The sequence below is a fragment of the Rhopilema esculentum genome, chromosome 6, assembly GCF_057945365.1.
Source record: "Rhopilema esculentum isolate cy_ngs chromosome 6, ASM5794536v1, whole genome shotgun sequence".
Lineage (NCBI taxonomy): Eukaryota > Metazoa > Cnidaria > Scyphozoa > Rhizostomeae > Rhizostomatidae > Rhopilema > Rhopilema esculentum.
Window position 1 is genome coordinate 7,835,895 of NC_142820.1, and position 25,616 is coordinate 7,861,510.

General features: G+C 35.4%; 1 protein-coding gene and 1 long non-coding RNA gene across 2 annotated transcripts in view; one reads left to right on the forward strand and one right to left on the reverse strand.

Annotated features, from left to right (window-relative positions):
- LOC135685897 (acetylcholine receptor subunit alpha-1-B) overlaps positions 1-13,306 on the reverse strand; it is a 34,075-nt gene extending 20,769 nt beyond the window's left edge. The window contains exons 1-2 of the mRNA XM_089108977.1: positions 12,977-13,306; positions 4,545-4,675 (exon numbers count right to left, since the gene is read on the reverse strand). Coding sequence (XP_088965103.1) covers positions 4,545-4,675; positions 12,977-13,139 — 294 coding nt within the window. The 5' untranslated portion in view covers positions 13,140-13,306. The remainder of the gene's footprint in view (positions 1-4,544; positions 4,676-12,976) is intronic.
- Positions 372-5,539, forward strand: LOC135685898 (uncharacterized). The gene is made up of 3 exons (XR_010516038.2): positions 372-1,362; positions 3,433-3,480; positions 4,809-5,539. It is a non-coding gene; the product is annotated as an uncharacterized LOC135685898 (long non-coding RNA).
- Positions 13,307-25,616: the final 12,310 nt, after the last annotated feature.

The window sequence follows — 25,616 nt, forward strand, 5'->3', positions numbered from 1 at the left end:
TAAAATTTATGATAGTAATGTTTTTAAAATATTGTTAACCATGATATAAATATCTGTGTGATCAATTGCAGCATGGTCTCAAAATAACAATAAAAAAACGTTATTGATCACAAAATACCACTGATTGAAATATGAAGAGTGTTTCAGGCAGCTTTCCAAAGAAAACTGTGGGAGCTTTCAATACCATATTTGTACATAGATCAAGCGTAACCTAATGGGTTCTTAATCGACTTTCTTTCTTTGTCTGTAAAAACTGGTTCGGTTATCGAACGTTTCTTGACGCCAATTAACAAAACACGTGAATTCCTACTGTCAAGGTAGAAACACCGCACCTAACCCTATAAAAGAATAAAATTCAATAGATTCTTCTCTGCATCGCCTGATAACTGAGAAGTATTAACGTTTGAGTAGCTAATAAATTTTGAGATTGTTGCTTTCAATCAAATAAAATAATCTGTGCTTAAAACAGAGCTGCAGATTCGGATCATAACAATTTTGAAATGACATTTCTAGCTATTGGGTTGCAGTTGAATGTCGGTGCAATTTTGAAAAGCAACGGAGCGAGCAGATGTCCAAAAAAGTTAAGATAAATAGTCATATGACAACGGCAAATAATTTGCAGCCTGCAAGGATATTGCATAAGAAGTCGGTGGCAAAAATAGTCAATTAGATCATCACATGATAAAATGACTCGCTTCGTTAAAGCCTAAACAAAATACGTTTATATCTTAAATTCTGCTGGAATATCTTATCAAACCCCGCACAGCTTACAATCTAATCTACATGTGGCAGTCTCTTTTCGTGGTTTTTTCAAGAAAACTCCTTGACTTTTCAATTGTTTTAGTTGCAAGTACAAAACAATGATTAAATTGCTTGCGTTCACACTTTGTTTCGCTGCTCTATTCTAACACCTTTAGTGTGTTCAAGAAATCTCGAAGGGCGATACATTCTCAAAATACAAATTACCCATGTGTAAGGGCTTTTTTTGATACTTTTCTAAGGGTGGATGAGATTGCATAACATTTGAAGATTACTTAACCGTAAGTTGATCAAAATGAAAATCTCCCTTGGAAAAAGATGCATTGTCTCAAAATATAAACATCAACAGCAACCCTAACATATTTTAACCTTATTGCCAACCTGAAAGACAGTGCAGGCACAGTTTTAATTGGTTATTTGGTTAATAATTTCGCTTCCATCTTTTAGAAAAGCAACGCCATTGTCCTGAAGTGGCACAGCGTGAAAGTCACCGTGCGAGATAAACGTTTTTCTCCCCTAGGGAGCGGCAAAATAAACGCTATCAAGCCCTGCGCAACATAGAACAGGTCCGTCGGAAGCGGGGAGTTTGTGGCTGGAGCTGTAGTATGTTTTCTTTATAATTGTAGCATAATAATTGTGAAACTGTGGTATATTTCTTTTAAAACAGTGTACTGAATGAGAAGCAATACAATTGATAGCCCCACCCCGAATATAAATTTCGTTCCGACATCACTGTAGCGCCTTTGCGTTCGTGTGTGTAATCAAATCAAGACGGCTGACCGAGATTTAGGAATTTATTCTGAATATGCCATTGGCTGAGACCGAAGAAGGTTTGCTTATAGTGAACTTTCAATGGTGGAATGACGGGCTGGTGGAAAGATCTGGAAACATTCTCTCTCCCTTTGCAAAGAAGTCTAGCAAACAGAGAACGAATCCATTTTGTGTAAATGAAGCAAATGAACGCCTGTTTCTCGACTCATAAGAGTAAGGGACATGATACCTTTTGCAATTATCAAAAGGTTGTCAACAGATGCGTGCAGGCTCTATATTGCGAAGGCCTCTGTAAGATCTTACTGTTTATGCGTCGGCTAGATATAGATTCGTATGATATCCATGGCATCTCAAATAATGCGATCTCGATAACATCATCAAACCTTCCCCCGTCTCTTCAATAAGTCGGTGCTTCTAATAGCTTTATCAGCCTACCTATCTAGAATACCATCTGCAATCTATTGCATCTTGAATGAATTAGCCTTAGCGTATTTTTTTATTGTCATTCAAGAAGAAAGTCCAGTCTTTTTCTGTTTTGGGATCTTGCTCGTAAGTTCGATTATGTGGCCAAAATGGGACCTACGAGCATCAATCAAGCCTTGTTTTCCTTAATGTTCAGTATAATTGACATTGAATTCAGGTTCAACTTCAAAATATACTTTCAAAAATGCACTGACATCTTAGATGGTTAGATGGCAATTGCTTCAGCGTGAAGATGAAATTTTAGCTCGAAAAAATTATTGCATTTTTTGGATCATTTTTAGCACATTATAAGTTAATTTCACGCGAAAGCTTAATTATCATCTGTTAATGGAATGTACTGGGAGCTTAGAATATCAGGGATCTCAGAATGTACAGTTAATACTGCCTCCTATATAAACTTTGTGGCAGATGGCAAATGTTTCCATCTAACCATTCATTGCTGGTGGCACCTTAAGCAAGGCAGCTGTGGATGGAAACTAGGATGCCACCGGCAGTGTTGCGCTACAAGTCACGTTAGGTTATATAAAAGACTTATTTTGAAAAATGTTCTGAAAATCTATGAGGAACTTCCAGCTTAACTTCAAGATAGCTTTTGGTGTGAATCTTTTAATCTTTCTGGAAATTTACCAATCTGTTGGCTTCAGTTTCAAGTTTTAATGCCATCTTATAAGCAATGGCTTTGAAACTCTGTTAAAGTAATCTCCATATTCTGTATAAATTCTTGTTCATTAATAAGTTAAGAGAAAATTTTGCAAAGACACGGCAAAACTATTAGAATATGAAATGACTGAGCAAGAAGGGTTCCAGATATATTACCAATGGAACAAAGAACCTATACAAAGCTTCATGAAATTGAAGGTAATTATGTTTAATATGTGACAAGGTACGCCTTCACGACTTGGTCTCCCTTCGGCCTTTGTTTTTTGGCACCGATAGCACGATTATTGAGCTTTGTGCTCATTGTAGCAGTGCACATATACTGGTAGCAGTGCTCTGATATTTTATTGGCCTTGAGTATATATACTTTATGTTGGTATAGTTTCTCCCTCACACGTCAAAAGACATCCTGAAGTTGGACTGTGGAAAGCAACATTTTAGCATATATGAAATGTCAGAGCAAAGATGGTTCAAATTATGCTACCAGTGGAACAAAGAACTAACACAAAGTCAAATTCGGATTATTCTAGACCCTTTTCATCACAAGTATATCATAGATTCGCCTCAAATTGAACATTGTCATTATTTCCATGCATGTTCAGTTAATCTGAATACGACTCAATCTTTTGCTTAAGATTACTAGAAAACATTCGCATCATTACGTCTTCCTGTAATTAAATAGTTTAAGTTTGCTTAACTATGCAAACACATTTTGCAAAATACATAATTTCGACTGTACAAAATGTTTTTCTCTATTTGCAGGTGATGGAAGAAAATCAATACGATAACAGATTTAAAGATTAATATTGGGTAAATCTTATTTATGTGCATAAGAAAACATTGCATTCATTCCAATCCGATCTGGCTTTTGAATGCGGATTCTATGGTTGATCACTCTACTCGAGAAAAATTCAAGACGAAACCGCTTTTGAAAGTTTGCGCCAAAGCTTTTGATTATCATGACAGACAAAGTTTCTGCAAACAGATGACGAGTTAGAGCATCTGCCTTCCATTTGCATTGAAAAGCTGGTCGAAGCATTTTAATGGCATGTGTATACTTGACTTAAAAGATTTCTGCAATAGAAGCTTTACTTGTGGTGCCCACGTTAGTCTTAAACATTTAGATAAACAATGGTTATAGTTTGAGGTCTAAAAATGGTTGCTTTAAAAGTTGCTTTGTCTGTTTTCTTTCAATTACTTTTCTCGTCTTTATTCCCTTTGTGCTGGAACACAGCAAGCTGTATAGAAAAACCTCAATTTGCAAAATGGTTTGCTATCCTCCTTGTCAAGATTCTAATCTTTGTATGTTGCCGATGAAAATATCATCAACATACTAGTATAATGTAATAAGATCACCAGAACATGAGCTTTCGTGTTGATCTCGTCCAGCTTTTAGGCAATATTCCTTCATTTTGATTTTTTAACCAAACAATAGTTCGCAAATGTAATCACAATTAATTTGATGACGCTGTCAAATTTGTGGATAAGCAATGTTTATCACAAGTACAGGAGACTTGCGAGTTACAGTTGAAGTTATTACTTCCAGGGGGTAATCAAGCATACAAAAAGCTATCATCCGCGTTGACAGAATGTACCAAGAACTACCATATCACATTTCTAGTAAAAACACGAAGACACAGGTGAAGGAAACCTGTTCTTCAAGTCTTGTAAAAACATTATTGTTCTATTGAAGGCTTTTTGGGGTTGATGTTTTTCCGAGTCACTCTGGACGACCATTTAAAGATACAGCTGCAATAAAAAATTTTGTGAGGATAAAATATCTTACATCTAAAAAGTTAAAGTCCTTGAATTTCTATTGTTGTTTCTTTAATAATTTTTTCTTTGTCATTTCATGAAATAGTGTATTCACTTACGATTTCGTCCATTCTTAAAAGCTGCATTGATAGATACACGTCCACTCCGAGAGGATTAATGTACATGGGTAGTGATTGAGAATGGGCTCCAAAAATCTTCTTTCGTAACATCTTCTCGAATTGCATGCCATCTGCAAAAAACATTAACGGTTGATATTCTAAAGTGATGGATATATTTTGGTGGCAAAATGATCGATTAAGATTTTTACAAAGATTTCATGCTGATAAGGACTTTTGTAATCTGCTTTTCACGTTGAGTTTCAGAAGCTCCAGTATTCGATATGGAATTGTCGTCATTGGATGACAGATAAGCCTGGCTACTCTTTGTGTCTCATTCAGCAAGCGATATCAGAAATACGTGATGAATATTTCCATAAACCACAGGATGGTGATGAAAATGACAAAGATAAAATATCCAAACAACATTAGCTTACATCAATTTTTATCACTACCTGAGCGTAACACCTTTATCATTTAATTTGCCTGTTATTTTGATAGGAAATCTACTTGTTCTGAAGCCTACCACCTTGCCTCTTAGTCACTTAGGCGTCTTTGTAATCTGCATATCCATATTTTTCATACTTTTTTCTTTTCTTAACAGCCAAAATTGTACAGTCAATGTAGATAATAAAAGTGTTATATTATAAATAAAATCACCCTTATTCAATCTCTTAATGCGTCTGTTTGTTGGAGAAATTGTTTGTTTGGAGCCACTTTTAAATATTAATTACGAGGGTTCTAGAATCGTGTGCATATCACAGAAGAACTACTTAAATTTTTTTTATGACAAAGAGATTTTCAATACCTCCTATCAACTATGATACTTTTTGGAAAGCAGATATTCAGAGCAAAAAAATGCATTACACATTGCAAGCTTTTTCGAAATTCTGGCAAAACAATTGGGTTACGTCACTTTTTCTTTTTTGCTTACGTTGCGTTGTACTCGCGTTGAGATTTATTGGAGATGAAGTTATCTCGCATAGTGATGACATGGCAGCTGCTTTTGTGCTGTTTCAAACCTATAAAACTGTTACAAATTTATCACAGCAAGCATTTAGCATGTGAGCGATTGCTTGTACTATTATTTCAATCAAGTGCAGTAGAAGCTGAAGTTTCTGACTCTAAACATGCCATATTGCTGTCAATCTTCCCATCTTTTTCTTGTGCAGCTGCTTTCAGCCCCACCTTACAGCGCCAATCATGGCAGTAAAATTACTATCTTTCCCGTAACAGAACAATTTCAAATGAAAAATGCTAATAGTGGAGTTAATCCACTTTGTTTGATCTTTTAATTCAATCATATCTATATTTTCTAAAGATAAATTTCTGTGTTAGGCTCTAAAAAGCTAAAGTGATAGTCAATGAGTCAGTCTTGTCGTTTACACCTCGTCAAGACAAACCTTTACAAAACTTTTAATTTTATTATAATATAGCTGTATTTGCAATGTTTACAAATATGGACTCAACCGCTTATCAAAATCAGCTTACTCTTGCCACTGTACCTGCTTTTGTGACAAGAAATTGTTTCGTTCTGCAAAGGATTTTCGTTGCCTTTCGTCAACAATGCTCACTTAAGCCACGGCAAAACGACTGGACATTTGTCCAGCGTAAGTTTTGCGTCGTCTTGTTCAGCGATGTTTAATGTTGTTCAATCGATTTTGAAGGCAGTCAAAAATGTTCAGCAGACAGGATTAAATTTCTTTTGTTCATAGATGTTGTAGTGAAATGTTCAGTCGTTTTGCCATTCTACTGAATATTGTCCAGTTCGCGCACGCGCAATTGATGTAACAGATTCGATTTGGTGTCAACTTATTTCCCACATTCAAATCTTCAACAAACTTTCCTAGTAAACACCGTAAAAGAAATAGAATCGATATTAACATTCAATTCAATGAAAAAAAGAAAGGCATTTCATTAGTAACGACGAGTCTTCTGAAGAGATTAGCTTTAATTCCGATAAGATGACAGAGAGCAGGAATACGGTGATTGAGATGAAACTAGCAGTCCTAGCCATTCTTCGATACGATGATGCGATGATGCATACATACGATGATGCGGTTAGGGCTATAAAAAGTGTATTTTCAAAGGTAACGAAACACCCTGTTGCCAGTTTTCTCGCGCATATTCTTCAACAGGGAAAAGGTTCACTGGACATTGTTCAGTCGTTTTGCCATCACCAATATTCTCTTGATGTCCATACTCTGAACAAGTGAGCAATGTCCAGTGCGTGACCAGTGCAAATGTCCAGTCATTTTGCCGGGGCTTTACAAAACATCAATTCTTATCACAAAAAAAGGAGTGGAATAAAGTTCAATTCAAAGCTTGAGCAAATTTTTAATGAAAGTTAAAAAGTCGTCTACATAAAAGTTCATTGGTGAAACTGTTCGAATAAGATTTTGTCTGATCAACTAAAAGTTAAGCGAGAAACAGCAAAATGACTTGTCAAAATTTTGTCAGATTACCAATTGACATGTTTGAAAACCTTAGCAATAAGGACTGAATCAAAACTTCAATACCCATGACTGAATGAAATTTCTTCTGTGAAATCTCCAAAAGGATCCAAAAACATATTAGAATTTTCTTTTCTTAGCTTTTTCAATCAAAACAGTTATGCTTACGATCAAGGGGACTCTTGGTGGATTTTAAAAAATCATCCAGATTATCCTTAAATAGAAGACATAAAATTCAAAATTCAAAATCTATGACGAAAAAAAAGATGTTGGATTATTAAAGCAGAAATGTTCAAAGAAAAAAAAGTCATCGTTAAACATAGCTGATGAAGACAGCCACGTCATTTCCTAGTTGTAAGATCTGCTTTATGAATCTTATAAATATTTATGTGGTTTTGCAGGAAAGCCAAAAGTTTAAATGTAAATAGGCATTTCAGAACAAAGAGGCGACGGTTTTCTGAATGTAATGATTACAGGTCGTGAAATCTATGTAGATTATGACGGAGCAAACTTGAAATCTTATAACAAGTTATCTTTAAGAAGTAGATTATAAGTCAAACCAAATTTTGCAAGTTGCTTCAAAATTAAAACAGCTGCAAGACGGCTAAACATGAAGTTTCGTGATATTTTGACATATTTAGGCAGCTGGATTGAATCCCACCAATTGGAAAAAACTATAAAAGAAACTATTATAGAAATGCCTCGTATCCACAGGTAGTTTTTCATTGACAAACTATGTAATGTGAATAATAGAATAAGAGTTTGTTTGCAATTCCTGACATTGTTGACAAAGAAAACTACTCCGGCTAGCAAGGTAGCATATGGATGAAAATTTGATGACGTAGACACGTCATTTACTTCTTTTTGTGGTTGTTAAAACAGCCTTTTTGAGAAGAAATGCTTCAAAAGCACAGGAATTAGACGTTCTGTTACTTTAATTCTGTCTTTTAATTTATTTCTTTTATCTTTTTTGTTTCTTAAGATTTTTATAAGATTACGAAGCATGACAAGTTCTGTTAAGGTGCATAAGATGATGAATTATGTGTAAAGCTACCTGTTAAAATTTGTATATTTTCAGCACGAAACTCGACCCAACAAGTAGAAGAAATATCAATTTGCTTCTATATGCTCGTCTTTGATTTTTCTCTGCACTTATGAGAGACGAGGTGAAGTCCACTTTCTGCTTGTTTACTGACATTAAACTTATAAAATGGCTGTAAACCTCCTGGTTTTTAATTTAGATCACGCAAAATGGCTGTCAAGCAAAATGGCTGTCAAGCAAAATGGCTGTCAAGCAAAATGGCTGTCAAGCAAAATGGCTGTCAAGCAAAATTTGACGGAACTAGTGTTTGTCAGGTATCAAAATGGGATTTTGAGCTCTAAAGAGCAGGCCCTACTTCAAGGATTGATCTTAAAAGATTATTCAGTTTTCTCCGCCAGTGCTTGTCAAATCAGACATAAAAAATTATATGCATCTTTAACTTTAAATTTATAAAACCCAAAACCCATCGCTTTTTAGACAGTATTGGGTTACAATGATGCTCTACCTCTTCAAGTTCTACCAGTCTTCCTCCAAAAAACAAAGTAACAACACTTTTCTTTGCAGATTTTATACTGACATGCTTGTTCAATAATTTTACGCTGGTTTTCGAAGCAGCTCTCGTGATTCTAGCTGTCGTGAAATTTTCTGTTCCGCATGCACATTATGTTTTGGTTTCCTCGAATCATCCGTATTTGCGAAAAGTGGTGATGTTGCCTTTTGAAAATTTTTATGACCTTACCTATCAAACAAACTGTATGTGAAATTATCGATATATACTTGCTCTCACCCAAGCTTTACAACATATATCGACGAGGAACAGTGATCTAGGTTTAAACAGGTTTTTGAGAACAAAAATCTCAAAGGAGATAATGAAGAACAAATCAAACTAGATAGATTCTAGATGCTAAATTCTATAAAATCTTGGAGAGAGTTCAGAGATTATGATATTTGTTGCTGTTATGTTCTCGTTTTCAATATTGTAAAGCTCTTTCATAAGCTTTATGTGTCTACTGGTAGATGCTGCAATTTTACTTGTTCACTTCCAAATCTCTTTTTTAGTTTTATCACTGCACAATTACGATTTTTCACTGCAATCATTGGCTAACACTGCATGTTAAAATAAACCCTGCAATATAAGCTTAATCTTAATTGCTATTAAAGTTAATTATACAGTTGAGCATTGCTTTAAAAGATATAATTTGTTCTTTCATTAATGCTCATACCGCATGATCTTCCTACACGAAACTCATGTGCAAAAAACATGATTTCTAAAGGCCAGCATGGATTACTGTGTAAGGAATCACTATCATATTCCTAAATCTGGCGTTAAAAAGCGTTTTTAACAGAACAGAGATAATGACTTACCTATTTTCTGACAGAAAAATATACAGTTTGAGAAATTACTGAAAATGTGCTGGGGATTTTACAGCGAGGTTGCGGCTTGAAATTTTGTCCAAAAATGGAAAATTAATTCTATCCTGGGATTATTTTTTCTCATATTGCCAAAGGAGAAGATTTGTTTGCATAGTGAGCTTTTCATATTTCATGATGAGAAAATCCTCTACCTGATACTGCTTTGTGAACGAGAGTTGTCACCAGGATTGGTGGCTTCATCTTTGCCACCAAATGTTCTAAATTAAATGATATGAAACAAACTTGGCTCGAAATTAAGCAAAGAATATAATCATACTTTAATCCTACAACAGACCATTCGTAATTATTCTCTTACGAATCCCGCTATTTTAAGTCAAAATAAAGCATTGTTTGCTAAGTGTCAGTGTGTTACATGAAGGAGCTTTACGCTGCAATGGATTTAAGGCTCTTTGCATCACCTGCTACAGCATCAAGCTTCTATTTCATTCATCGAGAATATCAAGAGTCTTCATAAACAGTTGCACAATAGCTTGCTCTAACGGAAGCTAATCCAACATCTGATTAAAATTTCAGGGGCGAATACGTGATTTTCCTGCAAGAAATGTGTCTTAATTCTTACAAATCATGTGCTTTTAACACAGGAAGCATCAGACGAACCTGCTACTGTCAAGCCTCTGCTAGCATGATGGTATCACGCAGTTCTCTATCTTCACTTAAAAATGATTCTTCTTAAACACAATGTTCAAATTTTTTAAACATGCTAGCAAAATAACTGTGAGCAGCAATTCGAGGTAGCCTAATCGATCCATGTCATGATATGCCCTTACTGCAAAACTTGATAAGATTGATTTATTTATCGTGATGATTATTATGATGCTATAAATGATGATTGACATATCGAAAATTCTGTCCAACAACATAATTCCTACACTGCGTTGACATGCTGCTTGCTATTGACGACTTTGCACGAGTATTGGTCATTTGACGTTTCTTATGCAACATTTCGTCATGCCATGTAGCATGTCTTTTGTAATTATACATATAATTTTGCGATTAACCTGGAATTGAATTAAAAAGACATTTAGAAAGATTAAAGAATTTTGATAATGCATTTCGACCTGTCTCCTGATTATCCAAACTGTACGATCCTATTGCAATCAAACATAACTATTGTACTTCTGTTTACTTAAAATTATTCTGAAGGTTCCATTCAATTGAACAGAGAGCATTTTTCAGCAGAGACTGCACGCCCGTGTTGCTTTTATTTGCGGTCCAGCTGCTGGACATATGTAGAAAAAAATATTTGTCCGAAAATGGTGTATGATTTTTCACTATAGAATTTCGATTGATAGGTAATTACCTACGCAAACTGAAATTTAAGGATTTACCAGGCATTTTATGAAAGTCATCTTTTGAACAGGTTCGCAAATTTAGTTTCGATGATTGTGAATTTAATGCACCATGGAGCAGTCTTTCTAAAACATGTTCCTAAGATCAAATCGTTCCCTTACATTCACAGTCTGATATATTTTGAAGCTCATTTGGCCGTATCGGTTTTGATGTTACAGAAAGAATTCATTATCGCTTTCCTTTTTGGAAAGTAATCTAAATTTCCGCAAAGGCAGTTCGCTTGAAATGCGCGGCACAAGAAGTGAACATTAGCTTGGTTGGTAACGTCTGCAGCGGCCTTTTCTCTTTAGAAAGATTCTGAATATAGATTTAACTACCTTTTGCTATGTATTGAGCGATATTCCTGTTATGCCTGAGAACGACTCTCTTTGAGAGAGTTCCCGGTGACTCAAACATCCAAATATGAGTTGCAAATGACCTTTATACATACAAAAGTCTTTTCTTCCAAATGTTGTCTTGTAACAAATTGAGGTGGTGCTCTTTCTAAAGAATCTCTGCGCTTCATAATTATATAAAAGAGCAAATTATACGCATATATTTGATTTTATGCATCGGATGCTGAGTTATTGTCAGCAATGAGGAATCTTAACCTAGATTGGTTGTAAAAAAATACCCTTTTTCTGTGACTTTTAACAGATTACAAAAGTTACCCTATTTTTAAAGTTTCACTGTTCAAGGTTTAAGGGAAAAAATTACCTCTTTCTGAGAGGTAACCGTGTTATACACCAGCATTAGACGTGTCTTTCAATGCATTGGAAAATGTGCTTTAAAAAACTTTATACGGTTATCGGTGATCTGCACGCAAAAATACTTTTATATACATGTGTCCTAAAGTCGACTACTGTTGAGGGAGGATTCTTTCCTGAATAGATTTTCTCGGTGGGCATTATTACTCAAGTTTTAGACCCAACAATAAACGCTGTGTATCCTCCTGCTACAAGTACATTATTAACAAGCGACTGTAACACTTGCCCGCTTCCAAATCTTTAAATGCATTTGACGTTCATGGATTTAAGATGGTCTTTTCTCTAATCAAATGTCTTCTCGCTGAGTAGAAAGAGCCTTCTGGCTAATCAAATATAACTCACTAGCTGAGCAGAACTAGACTTTCCCGCTTACAACAAAGACCCCCGGCACAAAAGAATGATTATCGAGAATTGCACAAAAAATAGACTCCAACAGACTTGATGAGTAACTGCCGCAGGGTTTGTTAACGGGTGTAAAACTTTGCTTTTCATTTTATCTGAACACCTGCTTTGCCAGCGCTCAACATACTAGCAAAGAGTATTATGGCTGTAGATAAACTAGTTTCTACGATTCATTCTAGAGGCACTGATCTTGTAACGATAACAACCCAGCCTTGCCAGGTGACTGCACTTTTAAACCTATGCAAACATTTTATTCGCTCACTCTAATAAGAGTACAGAAATAAAATGTTTGATCGTATTTGTTCCAAATTATCTTCTTCAAACAAAGTTTGTAATCAAACTGCAATGGGTTATTAAAAAACGGAGCAGATTTAGGAACCAAAATCAGGGGTTTAGTATGCGAGGCACAATTTTTGCAGGTGGTGATGCAAATTTCAACAATATATGGCTGAGTAGAGAGTATCAATAAGACGGGAGTTGGGAAATGCGTTGACGACCATGAAGATAACAGTACAAGAATTTCTGAGCATCAGATAAAAGCTTTGAATCTAAGCTATAACTTGCATACAGCTCAAAGAATCAAAATCGTTTGCTTTTTATCAAAGAATCAGAATCAATTTTTTTAGTTCTTATGTTTGTTAACCTTTTACATAAATTTTGATTCAAAGCACTTTCGCATACTTGAACCGTGTTTTTATTAAAAGTTTCAACTTTTTGCGAAATGAGAAGTCTTGAGATATCTCATCACCAATAATGACCATTGAGAAGCTTTATATCTCTGTTCGCAATCATTTAACTGCTCTTATTTTTATGCCGCAAGAATTTGCATTAAGTTTCTGCAATTTTGATGTGACTGCGTTAATCGCAAATACGATAAAACCATGATATATTCATCAGAGACTTCTTCACTTAAACCAAGTCTTAGAGGATGTTTATTCGCTAGGATGTTAATATGTGCGATTTGATGTAAATACAGCAAAAATTTTCTAAAAAAATCAATGTATTTACCTGTTTTGCTAGTAGAATGATTCAAAGCATTGAGAGTAGAATTGTTAGCTTCGTGGATTGAGGAATTCGAATGCATATCACCACTTTCACAATACACAACTCTTCCACACTGCCAAATTGCGGCCAGCAATAAACAAAAATAAGACATGATGCATTTATCCATTTCTAAATCTACTCAATGCCAACTTCCCGAATTAATATTTCTTGAAATCATCCTTCATATTGTGCTCTCACAGCAAATTGCCAACTGCTCGCAGCTTCCCAAACCAAAGTTGCTAGCTTCGTTTATCAATCAACCAATCAAACAGTCTTTGGCAGACAACTGGTTTTGATATTGGAATATGAGATCTGTAACAACCCCCTAGCAAGTATCTATCCAATCAGCTCTCGCGTTCGATCCCTGGAATAAGCTCATACCGGCTGTGCTTTGACTGCGGTGATCGCATATTTTAATTTTAATGCTGTAAGCGTGGTAGCGGCATTTGATATCCTTTGGGTTATAGCTTTCATAAGCTAATCCCTAGAATACCGAGAAGAATATCGAGAGTTGGTTTTAAGACACTCGCGTACGAGTATCAGATAGGAGTAAAGCAGATGATTTTGAGCATCAAGTTTAAAATCTTGGTTTCTCCAAGCGTCTTTTTAAGCAGTCAATACTGCGAGTGTCTAATGTCTGTATAGGTTTGTCTCCTGTTATTGGATTTAAGTAAAATCGGTTTTATCAGGAAAAAGTTTGTTGAATCGCAATCAGAAACGAACGGATAGGATTCAAGATTGATGTGCCAAAGTGAAAGGCTGATCTTAAATGAATATAACAAGATAAAAAAATTTCCAGCCGCTACATTAACATAATTGTGATTTGTTTATACAATAGTAGCTTGCTGACGTGAACCTCAAGGATCAGACTGGAATGTTTAAAACTGTTTACGAGTATCTCTTCCTAGGACACAAGCAGTATGGCGGATAGTACTTTCTTACTTTAATGCTTTTCATTATTTATCCTGTTCACGGCCGTATTTAGCGAGTAACTGAAAAGAGATTCAAGAATAAATTAAGTCAAATTATTGTCACGTTGGCCTCTGAACCATGAGATATTTAAGGGGCTTCTAAGGCGCTCTCGGATCTGTTTGCACCTCTAAGATGCAAGCATCGAGTTTGCCCCAGGATTGTATCGTCATATGGAATCTATACGAACAAAGTATATGTAAAACATAAACTTTGGACAAACAATAGTACAAAGAAACTGACTGAATACTTAACCTGATCCTGAATATCTGAGTGATAGGAAACTTTACAATACATTGCACGGCCACAAACGGGAAACCAATGGTAATTGGTGAGGTTCTTCAAGGATCCGTTCTGAGCCCCTTCTTGGTCAAGGTGTGCCATAAAAATTTTAAAGATTGCTAAGATTTTCAGAGAGCTTTAAGTATAAAGGCATTTGGAACGCATTTATTGTTTCAAAAATATGATCGAGGTAAATAAAATGTCTGAACAAGAATACAAAGAAATAAGTGACTCATTTCGAAATGTCAAACTTAGTCTGCGTGTAGTTTTGCCTGCATGTAACATACAGATCTATTTCTGAGCCCTTGCCTGATTCCCATCCAAAACTTACAGAGCATGGTTGTTTGAAATCAACAAAAGTTTGATGAATTGGTAGCCTTCCGCTCGTTCAAACAGAATGGATGTGATAAAGCTTGTTTGATCGCTTTGTGATGCTGTTATGAAAATGTGTAGAGAATTAATAGACACCTATATTTCAAAAATGAATTTAATAACAAAAAGTGCTGATGCTACTCTGCAATTTACACTTGCTATGACATTCAAATCAAGATCAGAAAACTATATTTCTTACTTCTTTGTAATGAAATTAAAACAATTGCAATATTTACAAGAAAATCATCATTAAAACTGAAAAATGAACTTCTGAACGACAAATATTTTCTTTGTAAATTCCTACAATATCAGTTGTGTTGTATGCTTTTAAATGTATATAAATATTTAGCAATTTTCTATGAAAACAGAAATCAAGGGACACAATTGAACAGAAAAGTAGTTGCTAACGTGACTTGCTGTGGACTAATACATCACTAAAGTGTGCCACCTGCGCGTAAAAGCTTTTAACAGAGATCCTGAATTGCGTTCAAAAAACACTTTTAATATACAGGACCCTGTATTTTGTACATATGTTGATGGGCGGTGTGCGATCAGCATCTTTGCGGGTATGCGATGGTTTGCTGCCGCGCGGAAATATGACGTTTTTAGGACCCGGACTGCGGCTCTTAAGCACATAATCCAAACCTCTTTGCAAGTGAGGCGGGTTTCACTATGAGATTGTTTTGTGATGAATTTTTTCCTAGTTGAATTTATAATTCAGAAAAAACCTGCATATAGGAATCTGTTCTTATCAGAATATGTAGAAAAGAAAGTGAATTTTTGCCCACTATGATTCTGATTCAACCTGATTCTCAGGTCCGCCCATATTTTAGTTTGTTAGCCAAAACAGAGAACACTGATCGCTGATTTTAAATAACAACCTAACTTACAACTTCAAAAAACAATCATGAGGAACAAATATACCTGTTAAGAACTGTGTTAACACTCAATAACTCATCATAACAGAAAAATTTGTGACTGTAAAGGAATCATCAATATAAAATTTTACCTGTGTTGCTATGGATTACTTCTAAGTCTCCGGGCAAGACAAGCTATCATTTAAAAATTCTGAACGCAGAGCCCCATAATTGAATCATCAACATGTTAAAAATTTAGGAACCTAACTTGAAAGATCGTTAAAATGCTTTAATAGATCATATTCTCAGGGACGTTAAGAGGAAAACAAACAGAAACACTTTGACGAAACCGCTCTTTCCCTCTTGCAAAACCATCTTCAGATTTTAAAAATTCAAACCAATTTTCATAAGCCTTGTACCCTTCAAATGCATCAGTTCTAAAGGCTAAAAAAGCGGTTGTCTTAAGTTTGTGCTTACCCTGGGTACCAGACTCATTTTATATATAGTGAGTCTGGTACCCAGGGTAGTTTAGGCTATGCAAGCTCAGTTGTATAATAATAAATTTTTTATTGGTGAAGAGTATTGATAAAATACGGCTAGGTGAAGAGCATGACCGCCGTCTTACAGTGTGAGTGCCAGCGTTATTATCAGTCCCATTCACGGGTTTTTCTTTCAGGCATCACACAACAGGTTTTGCCTAGAGTACTTTACTTTGTTATGGAAATAAATGTATCGCAGACAGAAAGAGAAATATGGATATTCCATCAAAAACAAACTCGTATTAAACAATTATGCGATTAATAATTTAGAAAAAACGCTCAATACAGGTTTTTTATCTAGGGAACTAAAATTGCATGGTAGGTCTGATTACTTTATCAAGTTTTCAAATTTTTATCAAAAAAGAGCTTTTTCACACTATTTGCATATTCACTAATGAAAATTTTGTTATCAGCTGGATGAATTCTTCCTGAGCTCTGGCCGAACTCCTTCTGTAACTGTAGGGACATTTTTCTTTACCTTGGGGTGGCAAATGTGTTTCAAAAACATACATGTTAATATCTTTAATATCAAAATATTTAAAGAGTTTTCGGAATACTTAGAAAAAAGGTCTTGAGGCAACATTAAACTTCGTTCAGGCCTCGGAAAGGTGACAATAAGTTATTGCCAAAACCGTTATGAGCGCCGCGTCTATTTGGGAGGAGGGCGGATTGTGCTGTTGGTTGATGCGTCTATCGTTTGGTTTTGTGGTTTGGGCCTGTTTTTACTAGGGGTGACATTTGATCAGGTGGGGGGACGCTTTGGCCATTTGTTTCATCGTTTCATCTTTTTCTTGCTTCCTGCTGGTATCGTTTTGTAATTAATTGTTTGTTCCTGTGAATTTTATAATAACTGCTTCAAACTTTTCCCAATCGTTCACTCTGAAGTGAGACATCTGTTTATCATCCCTAAGTAAAAGATTCAAAGACCAAATCTGTCAAATTTTTCGATCTTGCTATGACCAACATCTTCATATAAATCTTTTGAACAGTAACTCATAAATACTTGAATAACAAATCCAATTCAGAAGCCAAAATAAAGATGATTCCCTCTGCAGAGTTAATTTGTTTCTTGACATTGTATTTCTACGCTCTGTTCTGCGTGGTATTAACTAACGGTTTGCTCAGTGCAAAATGCATCAATTAGGTTAAAGTGCATGTTACTGTATTCAAATGCATGGTGATCCATTATTGTACTAGCTTCACCTGACAATGCTTTCTATTTGCAACTAAAGTTACCGCATTTTTTCTTCAAAACCCAAAACATCTTGAAAATGTGCATGAAAGTAAGGCGCTTATGCCTTTTGCCTTTGAAAACATCGAAACCAAAAAATTAATTGATCCACTTACAAAGCACTAAAGTCGTTTTGTTCCTAATAATTTTGTAAAATAATGCTGTAAAATAATGCCTCAAATATATCCTATCAAAAATTTAAGATATCTTTAAAATTACAGATGCTTCTCTGATCAAGCATTACGGTTTCTCTTACAAATATTGAGATCGATTTTGATGACTGATTGTATAGTTTCAAAAAGTAAACAAACGACATTTGATCAAATATTTTCTATTCTTGCCTACTAGGAACGTATTTTCAGAAGGGTGTGGAGCCTTTAGACTCAAAGGAGTCAATGTCAGGTTCCAGCATTGTCAGCTAAGGCCAGGGCTTTAAGTAGAAATGCATATAATTAGTTCAAGTCCCTTTTAAACATATAAGTTACTAGTATTACTCTCTCTAAATAACGACAACATAGTGAGCGAATAAACTAATTAACAAAATTATGTAAATTTAGTTTTGCTTGCTGAAAACACAACGTTTCGAGCAGTACACTCATTTTTTATAAGAAACAAAGGTCGATGTTGAGTACTCCAGTGTCTTAATGTTCTTGAAATTTCAATACTCATTGTTTCTTACGAGTTTCTTACTTGTGATGCCATGAATGATGTTATGAAATGTTCGTGGCTTTTTCTATCACGACAAAAGATTCGCTTTTGTTCTGGTGCAGTATTTAGATGTTGGAAGTATATTTTTATCCCTTGTGTTTTAGGTTCTAGGCCAACAGGGCAATCATCTTGGATAATATAAAATTTCGTTGTTCTTAGTTTTTCACGATTTAATAGTTTCTTAATATTTTCTGACGGTCATATACCCGTTTCATATAGCCAGTTTCTTATAAAAAGATGAGTGTACACGTTATCATGTCTTTTAAAAATAGCTGTAAAGCTACTTTGCAAATGCATCTACATTCATTTATTATTAGAAACCAAGATGGACATTGAATACTCCAGTTGTGAAGCTAGAAAATATATACCCAGCTGTAGATCGAAATAGGCCAATTGGCAGCGCGAGGAGATCAGTGTCTTATGCCTATGAAAACAATACCATAAAGATGAGAACGACTTTTTTGCGGACTTAACCCCAATACCTAAGAACGATACCAAATTGCACGGTACCTAAGAACCCTTCTCCCCTTTTTAGAAGATGTTTTTGTGTAAATCTGTTTATGTTTAAATCTGTGTAAATCTGCTCTTTGTAGCCTTACTCATGACCGGTTTGTGACAGATTTTACATCTGGCGTGAAATGATTTTGAGCACTGGAGCCTAACTACGGATCTTATATATCTTCTTCTATACCTGGAAATTCTCTATAGACGTTTCATGAAATTTTTATGTGGTTAAGCTATTAGATATCACTTTATGCAGTTTACACAATGCCTAACTGCTTAATATTTTGGGTTCAAGAGAGGGATTATTATGCTGGTACTTCGTGTTTCCAATTATTTTTGCTGAACATGTTGGCCAATTCTAAACTGTTAACTATATGTAGATTCTTTATAGAAAACTGTATACGGAGAGTCTATAGAACTGTGTACAAAATAGCTCAGTAATTAAGGTAGCAGACTACAAATAGAGGAATCTGGGGTTCGAGTCGCTGACATGACCAAACTTCCACCCAGAGTGAGGGGGGTTGCCAGCTATCTGCAATTTCAGGCATAGAAATCACGAGGTGTGCTCACATCGAGAGGAAGACCAGGACACTACTCTATAAGCGTAGCTTTTTAGTGTCCTAAGAACTTCTTGTAAGCTGTGCCTACCTTTAGGTAAATCAAAGAATTCTTCTACTAGAACTAGCAAGTATGAAATTTTCAACTGATCTGAACAGGATCAAAAAGTATGAGCTGAAGTTAAATACATTTTAAAACCAATATTCTCTTCATACTCTGAAGATTTTAAGACAAAAAGCTTCAGTATGTCTCAAAATGTTAGCCTTTTTCGAAGCCATGCAAAGAACGTTTTACAATTCTTACTAGTTTATGCAGAACGAGCAAAGGTCTTGCTTCAAACGAATTTGGAAATCTGTTTTTTCCTATTCTGTTAAAGATTTGTCCAGCAGAACTTTAAATACTACATTAAGGCTTTTTTCTTATCTATTCTCAGATGTTGCAAATAACAGTTCTGCTTTTGTAATGCTTTACCAGACTTTAAGTTTTAGCGATGATTTTGGTCCATATTCTTAAAAATATTTCAGAACTTTCCATTGTAATGTGTTTTGGAACAGGCGATGAACAATCAAGTCAATTTTTGCGCATAGAATTTAACTTACTAGGATATAAATTAAAATAGTGCAACAAGAATTTTATCATCTTTTTAGCCTGCGTGCAGACATTTTGGCCGTCCTGGCTCTCCTTCGCACTGGAAAGTAAAATCTGCAGGCAGGCTAATTTTTCTTTGCCTCGCCACATTTCTTTGCTTTACCTCACCTCTCCGCCAATTTTTGAAAAAGCCACCATTTTCAAAAGTCACCTCCACCAATTATTCAAGTATCTATAAAACATCAGAATACTCAGAAACATTTTAGCCAGTTTCTTGCATTGAATTTATACGCAGAATTTATTCGCAGACGTCGAGTATAGTTACAATTTATTCATTTCGGAAAGTGTTTTACAGATTAACAGCTCCTGTAGTGATTGATTTCTTGGACATCCATGTCAAACAATCTTGTGCAACAGACAAACTGTGAAGAAGACAAAATGCTTTAGTGGTCTACACATCCTGTTCACCATGGTACTTGCAAGTATAAAAGCAGCTTCCGCTTTATGAAAATATGAGTAGTGTAAGCGCAAGCCATAAGACAAAGGACCTACTCTTTGGATGTATGAAATGTTCTGAAATAATTGTAAATTAAGTTAAATGAGGAATAACGAATTTAAAGCATAGAGAATATTATGCTTTAGCTTCCATACATTTGTTTTGTATATGTTGCATTTAGTCTCAATAAACAAATGTAGGAATGGTGAAAGAGCTCTTTTTAGGACACCTTTAGTTCTTAAGAGTTATGCATCCACAGTGCAAAATGGCTGACTATACTGCGCCCATACTATAAACTTACTTGTAGTAGTGCACTGCAAATTGAGAAAAGGCAGTGATATGTATTTAATAGCAACTGTTAACAAGTTACCTAAAAATAGTGAGTCTGGGAAAGTTTATGTATTCAAATTATAAGAAATGAGTAAAAACTGTACTTGTTCTTGTCTGCATAATATAGACAGTATGTAAAATCAAATTAGTTCAAATTATGTCGTCTAAATATCTATAACAAAAATAGGTGTATTCTTACAAAGATCATGTGTAGTATCCAGCTGTAATCTTTCTCATCCCTTTTTGTTTTTAACTTTTCTAAGTCTGTCGGAGCTTTTTGGATATTTTCGTAGCTCACACGGTATCATTAGCCTAAAAAGCGTGCATTTGAATTCTGTATCTAAGCCGTTGTGTTCTGAATTCTCTACTCATTCATACAGCTATTACTCTTTCGGTGTATTCTAGGCTGGTTAATGGTTATGCAAAATCGATGTCTGATGTCTGGTTTCAAATTTCCTGGACACACCTTTTTTAAAAAGCAATATCAATAAAGTCTAAAAATTAAAGATCGCTTTTAGTAAACTTGAGTCTTCTTGAAAAGATGGATACTTGAAAGAATATAATGTAAAATAATAATAAAAATATGACGAGAAAAATAAGAAATGTACTGTTTGAGCACTTGTGACAATCATCTTTCCAATTTTGTACGTTTGCAACAAGGGATCTTTTAACATACAAACTACTGAGGAATTTCCCCAGCAGGCTCTTAAATTTCCCCTCTAGTTGGCACATGTTTCCTCACTTCCTAGTGCCCTTTTGGTGAATAATGTTTTAAAAGCCAGTTTGACATGTCTCTAATGACTGCTTGTTATGTCGTTGTCATTTTGTCAAATTATGTGTTACTTCTTTCGTCTCATGGCTCTGTTTGATTTTTGATTGCCTTGCACTACACCAAAACGAGGTAATGAAATTCACGGGAAAGTTCTACGACGAATGCTTTGACAGCAAACATGTTCTGCAAACATGCAAAGCTCTGAAGCCTCTTTATTTGTTTGGTTTATATGTAACTTTTCGCTACTGAGTAAGGACTGATGTGCAAGACCTTGGTATACCGTAAAACCTCGATTTGCCCCCACCCCCTCGAAAATACCCCCCTCGAATAAGCCCTCACTCTAGAGCTACAAATTGTCAATAAGCCCCCACCCCCTCGAAAAAGCCCCCACTGCTACCGTAAATTTTCAAATTGGACCCCTCCATTTGATGACTTTTGCCATCTGAGGTTGCCTAAGGCTTTTATTTATTTACCACAACCAATTCATACTTTTGGTAGTAATTAATTGAATGCTCATAAAGAAATTTCTACTAAAATAAACGAGGTTTTTTTTATAATGTCGTCTTGAAGTCTACAATAATTTTATAAGCCCCCCTTGCATAATTCCTCTCCCCCTCGAATAAGCCCCCATCCAAAAATCATCCAAAAAATCGAAAATAAATGAGCCCCCAGGGGGCTAATTCAAGGATTTACGGTACTTGCTCTGTTGCTTTTGTTTCTGCCGTCAGCTGCGCGATGTTAAGAAAATGCCCTTTTGTGTCAGTTCCCCACCAGTGAAAATTTCTTAAAAGATCACCTGGGATGAAATTATAAAAAACGAGATTAACCAAACTTTTGACATTGAGTTCAGTGCACTGTATAGAGACTATTAGTTGAAAATCGTTTAATTGCCCAGATCTGTTCTAAAGTTCTGCTTCTCTCTTTCTTTAGCAGTCTGGTATTAAGTCGAATAATAACAAAAGAATTTGAGCTAATAATAAACCAAAATTTCAAATGTTCATGACACCTAATTTCAGTGTTAGGAAATTGTAATAAACTGACTATATGCCAGGACTGCGCCACAGGGGGCCAGGGGCCATGGCCTCCCCAATTTTTCGCTAAATAAAAGTCTGAAACCGGCTAAAATGTATTTATACAGATAAAACTTCAGATTACAACGCATACATTGAACCAAAGCCCAAAAGAATAACAACGTCAACAAAATGATTGCCACAATTGAGGCTAAAGGGGGAAGAAGAAGTTTTCTTTACATTGCTGCCCCCCCCCCTAGTTTGGGGTCAGTGGCGTGGGCCCTGTATGCTATATTGTTTAATTGTTTCAATTTTCAAATTAACTGGTGTTCTTGCTCCAATTTTTGTTGCATTTATGACTATAGTTTTGCTTGATGACTGGCAAGCCAATTACGAGCATCAAGTGATCAATTTTTAAAAAAAATATAATTTTTCATTTGTATTGAACGCCTACAGCTAAATAGAATGGGGCGTTCACTTTTCGGGATTGGCACAATGTTGTACTGTATTGACAAATTCAAATAAAAATTCATAAGAGCTTTGAAGCAGTAGCAACGGAGTGTTAGCCAAACAATCCATAGATGAAAAGAGCACATAACGTCTCTAAATCGATAAGCTAAAAATAAACATTGTCAATGTGTTAGAAAATTTACCTGCTACTTCAGCTTTCTAAGATGACCAAAGGCTCTTTACTCATCTTTACTCTAAGATTGACTGCATTTGCCCAGCATCTATGAGAGCAAAGGGCCAAAATTAAGGACAGTTTCATTTTATACTAATTCTTCATAGATAGTTGGCCTTAATTAGCTTCTTTATAGCTATTAGATTTAGATCTAGTATGACAAATGCAAACAAATTATTTATTATTAGAAATATAGAGCCAAGTTAAGTTTACAGTTATCGTCGTCCCTAGTACTCTATTTATAATAATGATTATTATAATCATGAAATGAATCTGTCCTTAATCTTGGTCCTTTTTGGTGGAGTAGGGAAGGATGCTAGGTATTGCGAGGAAAAGCGGGCAACCACCCCTGTGCGCTTCCTGCTTCTGCTTCCCTTAATATTTGACTCTTTGCAGCTTCTAGAACTGTGAAGTCCCAGAGACTTCAAAATACAAATAGGGGACCTATTTTCAAATGTTTCAATGGCATCTAAACACCACGTGAAATTTTTTGCTCCAATGTCAATGCACCACCTTTCCTGTGAGCTTTGAACTATTACTAACGTTTATGTTGTATTCTACAAAACACAATTGATATTTTGTCAATTTTGTTGAGTAGACACAACGTCCTGAAATTTGAGAGTGTCCTGAAATGCAAAAAATACCAACCTAGAAAAAATATAGTTTGGCAGAGGAAAGGGTTACTGTTTTGGACATTTTCCAAGCTTGAATAGCTAATGCTTGCAACAATGTCAAGAAATCAATTCATTTCATCAAATGCAAGGATGTGGATGTGTAAACTTAGGTCTCCCATTGCTTTCAGAACTTTGCTGTTGGTGTGTAATTTCAATTTGAATAATAATAAGAAATTGGTAGCTCTTTTTCTCTACATGAGTCCAGTAATGATTAAACTTGCAGATAAATGTTACGTTCCAGTGCCTTTGCCTCTTTCATATAGGGAAGCTTGCTTCGAATTCTATTTCTCACCTAAATGAATGAGCGAACAGAGCCAGCAAAGCAAAATACAACAACAACAAAACGATCTCACATGTAAATACGAATTGTAGTATACTTTGTACTTTTTACTTTTATATTTATTTCCATCAATTCTGTTTACTTTGCATAATTGAGCTAGACGTCAGGATAGAAAGATCTTTTAGTTTGTTGAGGTGTTACTAGGCAAATACATACAATATTGCAGACGGGTCAAATATTCGACTTTCATTGCTACACGTGTCGTTGTTTACGAAATCTCATCTCTACTTATTGGAGCAATTTCTATCACGAAATAAAGTCATCTATATAGTCCTATCATAGGTAAAGCCAAAAAAGATGATCTCACAGTCAACCACTGAACAAAAGTTGGAAAAAGTTGAAGAGCTTTTCAAATCTAGTATTGTTTTAGTCTTTTGTAAGGAAGGTTTTCACAGCTTGAAGAAACTGTAAGGATAGGGGTGAGAACGTTCCTGGACTCTGATTGCATCTTTAGTAACATTGGCGGATATTCGGGCTTTCATTTTGGGGAGGGGGCTCAAACACATTTTTTCCGACAAGATAAAAACATTTTGGCAAGTTCAACGTTTGTCACTCATCCGAAAAAAACAGGCACGTAGCTGCAAAGGGCACGGAAGAGGGGTTGTGCCCCCAATTGAAAATTTTAACTGCAATTTGCTGCAACTAGCTAGAGATTTTTCGAATGATATTTTGAAAAGTTGGCGTAATTATAATTTCGTGAGATTATTGCTTTGGCAAGAGGGAAAACTTCATTTCTGAAAAGCAAAAAACCTTAAACCTGTTTACTTTCAAAATTGTCCATGTCTTGAAACATTCAAGTATGACGTGTGCAGCTGTGGCGTAACAGAATAGAAACAGGGGGCATGTAGAGTTAGTCACTGCAAGAGCAAACAGACCAATGACATTGAAAACATATGTAAGTTTTTGCTGGAAAATTATGAAGTCCTCAAGTTTTGATTATGATGTTTAGAATCGCACTGGCGTGCGGTTATGCTTTGTCAAGGGTTGAATGCCTTTTTAATATCCCAAGAAGGCGACTTAGCACACCCTTTTGTCAGACTGCCTTGACAAACATTTTTTTGAAAACAAAACCTAACTCGAGCTACTTATATATACCTTTCGAGGATCTTTGACTGAATGGCTATAGCCCAGAGGCTATAGGGGGGCTATTGTTACCCGAGGGGAAAATTTATCACACCAACTTTTTCTGATGTAGTTTTGAGCGTAAATTACGAATTTGAATGTTGATCAAGCGTTTGATGGGGCGTTTCCGAGAAACAGTCGGTCAAAACTCAAAAATTGGGGAGTAATTGGTCTGTCATACACTGATTGCTTATGTTAGTTTTGATGTTAGTTAAAACATAATATTACTTATAATTAGCTTTATATCAGTGAACTTGGTCATTATAAAACCGGTTCCTATTTTTGGGGTGTCCTATGAACTTTTAACATTTCATCTTGTCGGAAGAAAAACCTATAAAATTTGCATTTATCAAATATTTTTGAAGGAAAATGCGGCTAGAGTATTTTTTCAATGAATCTGCTGGTCTTTAAAGTTCTCCAAATGCTTTAAGCGATTTTCCTGTAGAGACAGAAAAAATAGGAGCTAAAAGATTATTCTTCATCATTTTCTTCATCGATGAAAATCAGTTTATGACGTCCGAATTTTCCGACGAGAACGCTGATTGGGGGCCTTAGCCCCCCCCTGCTCCC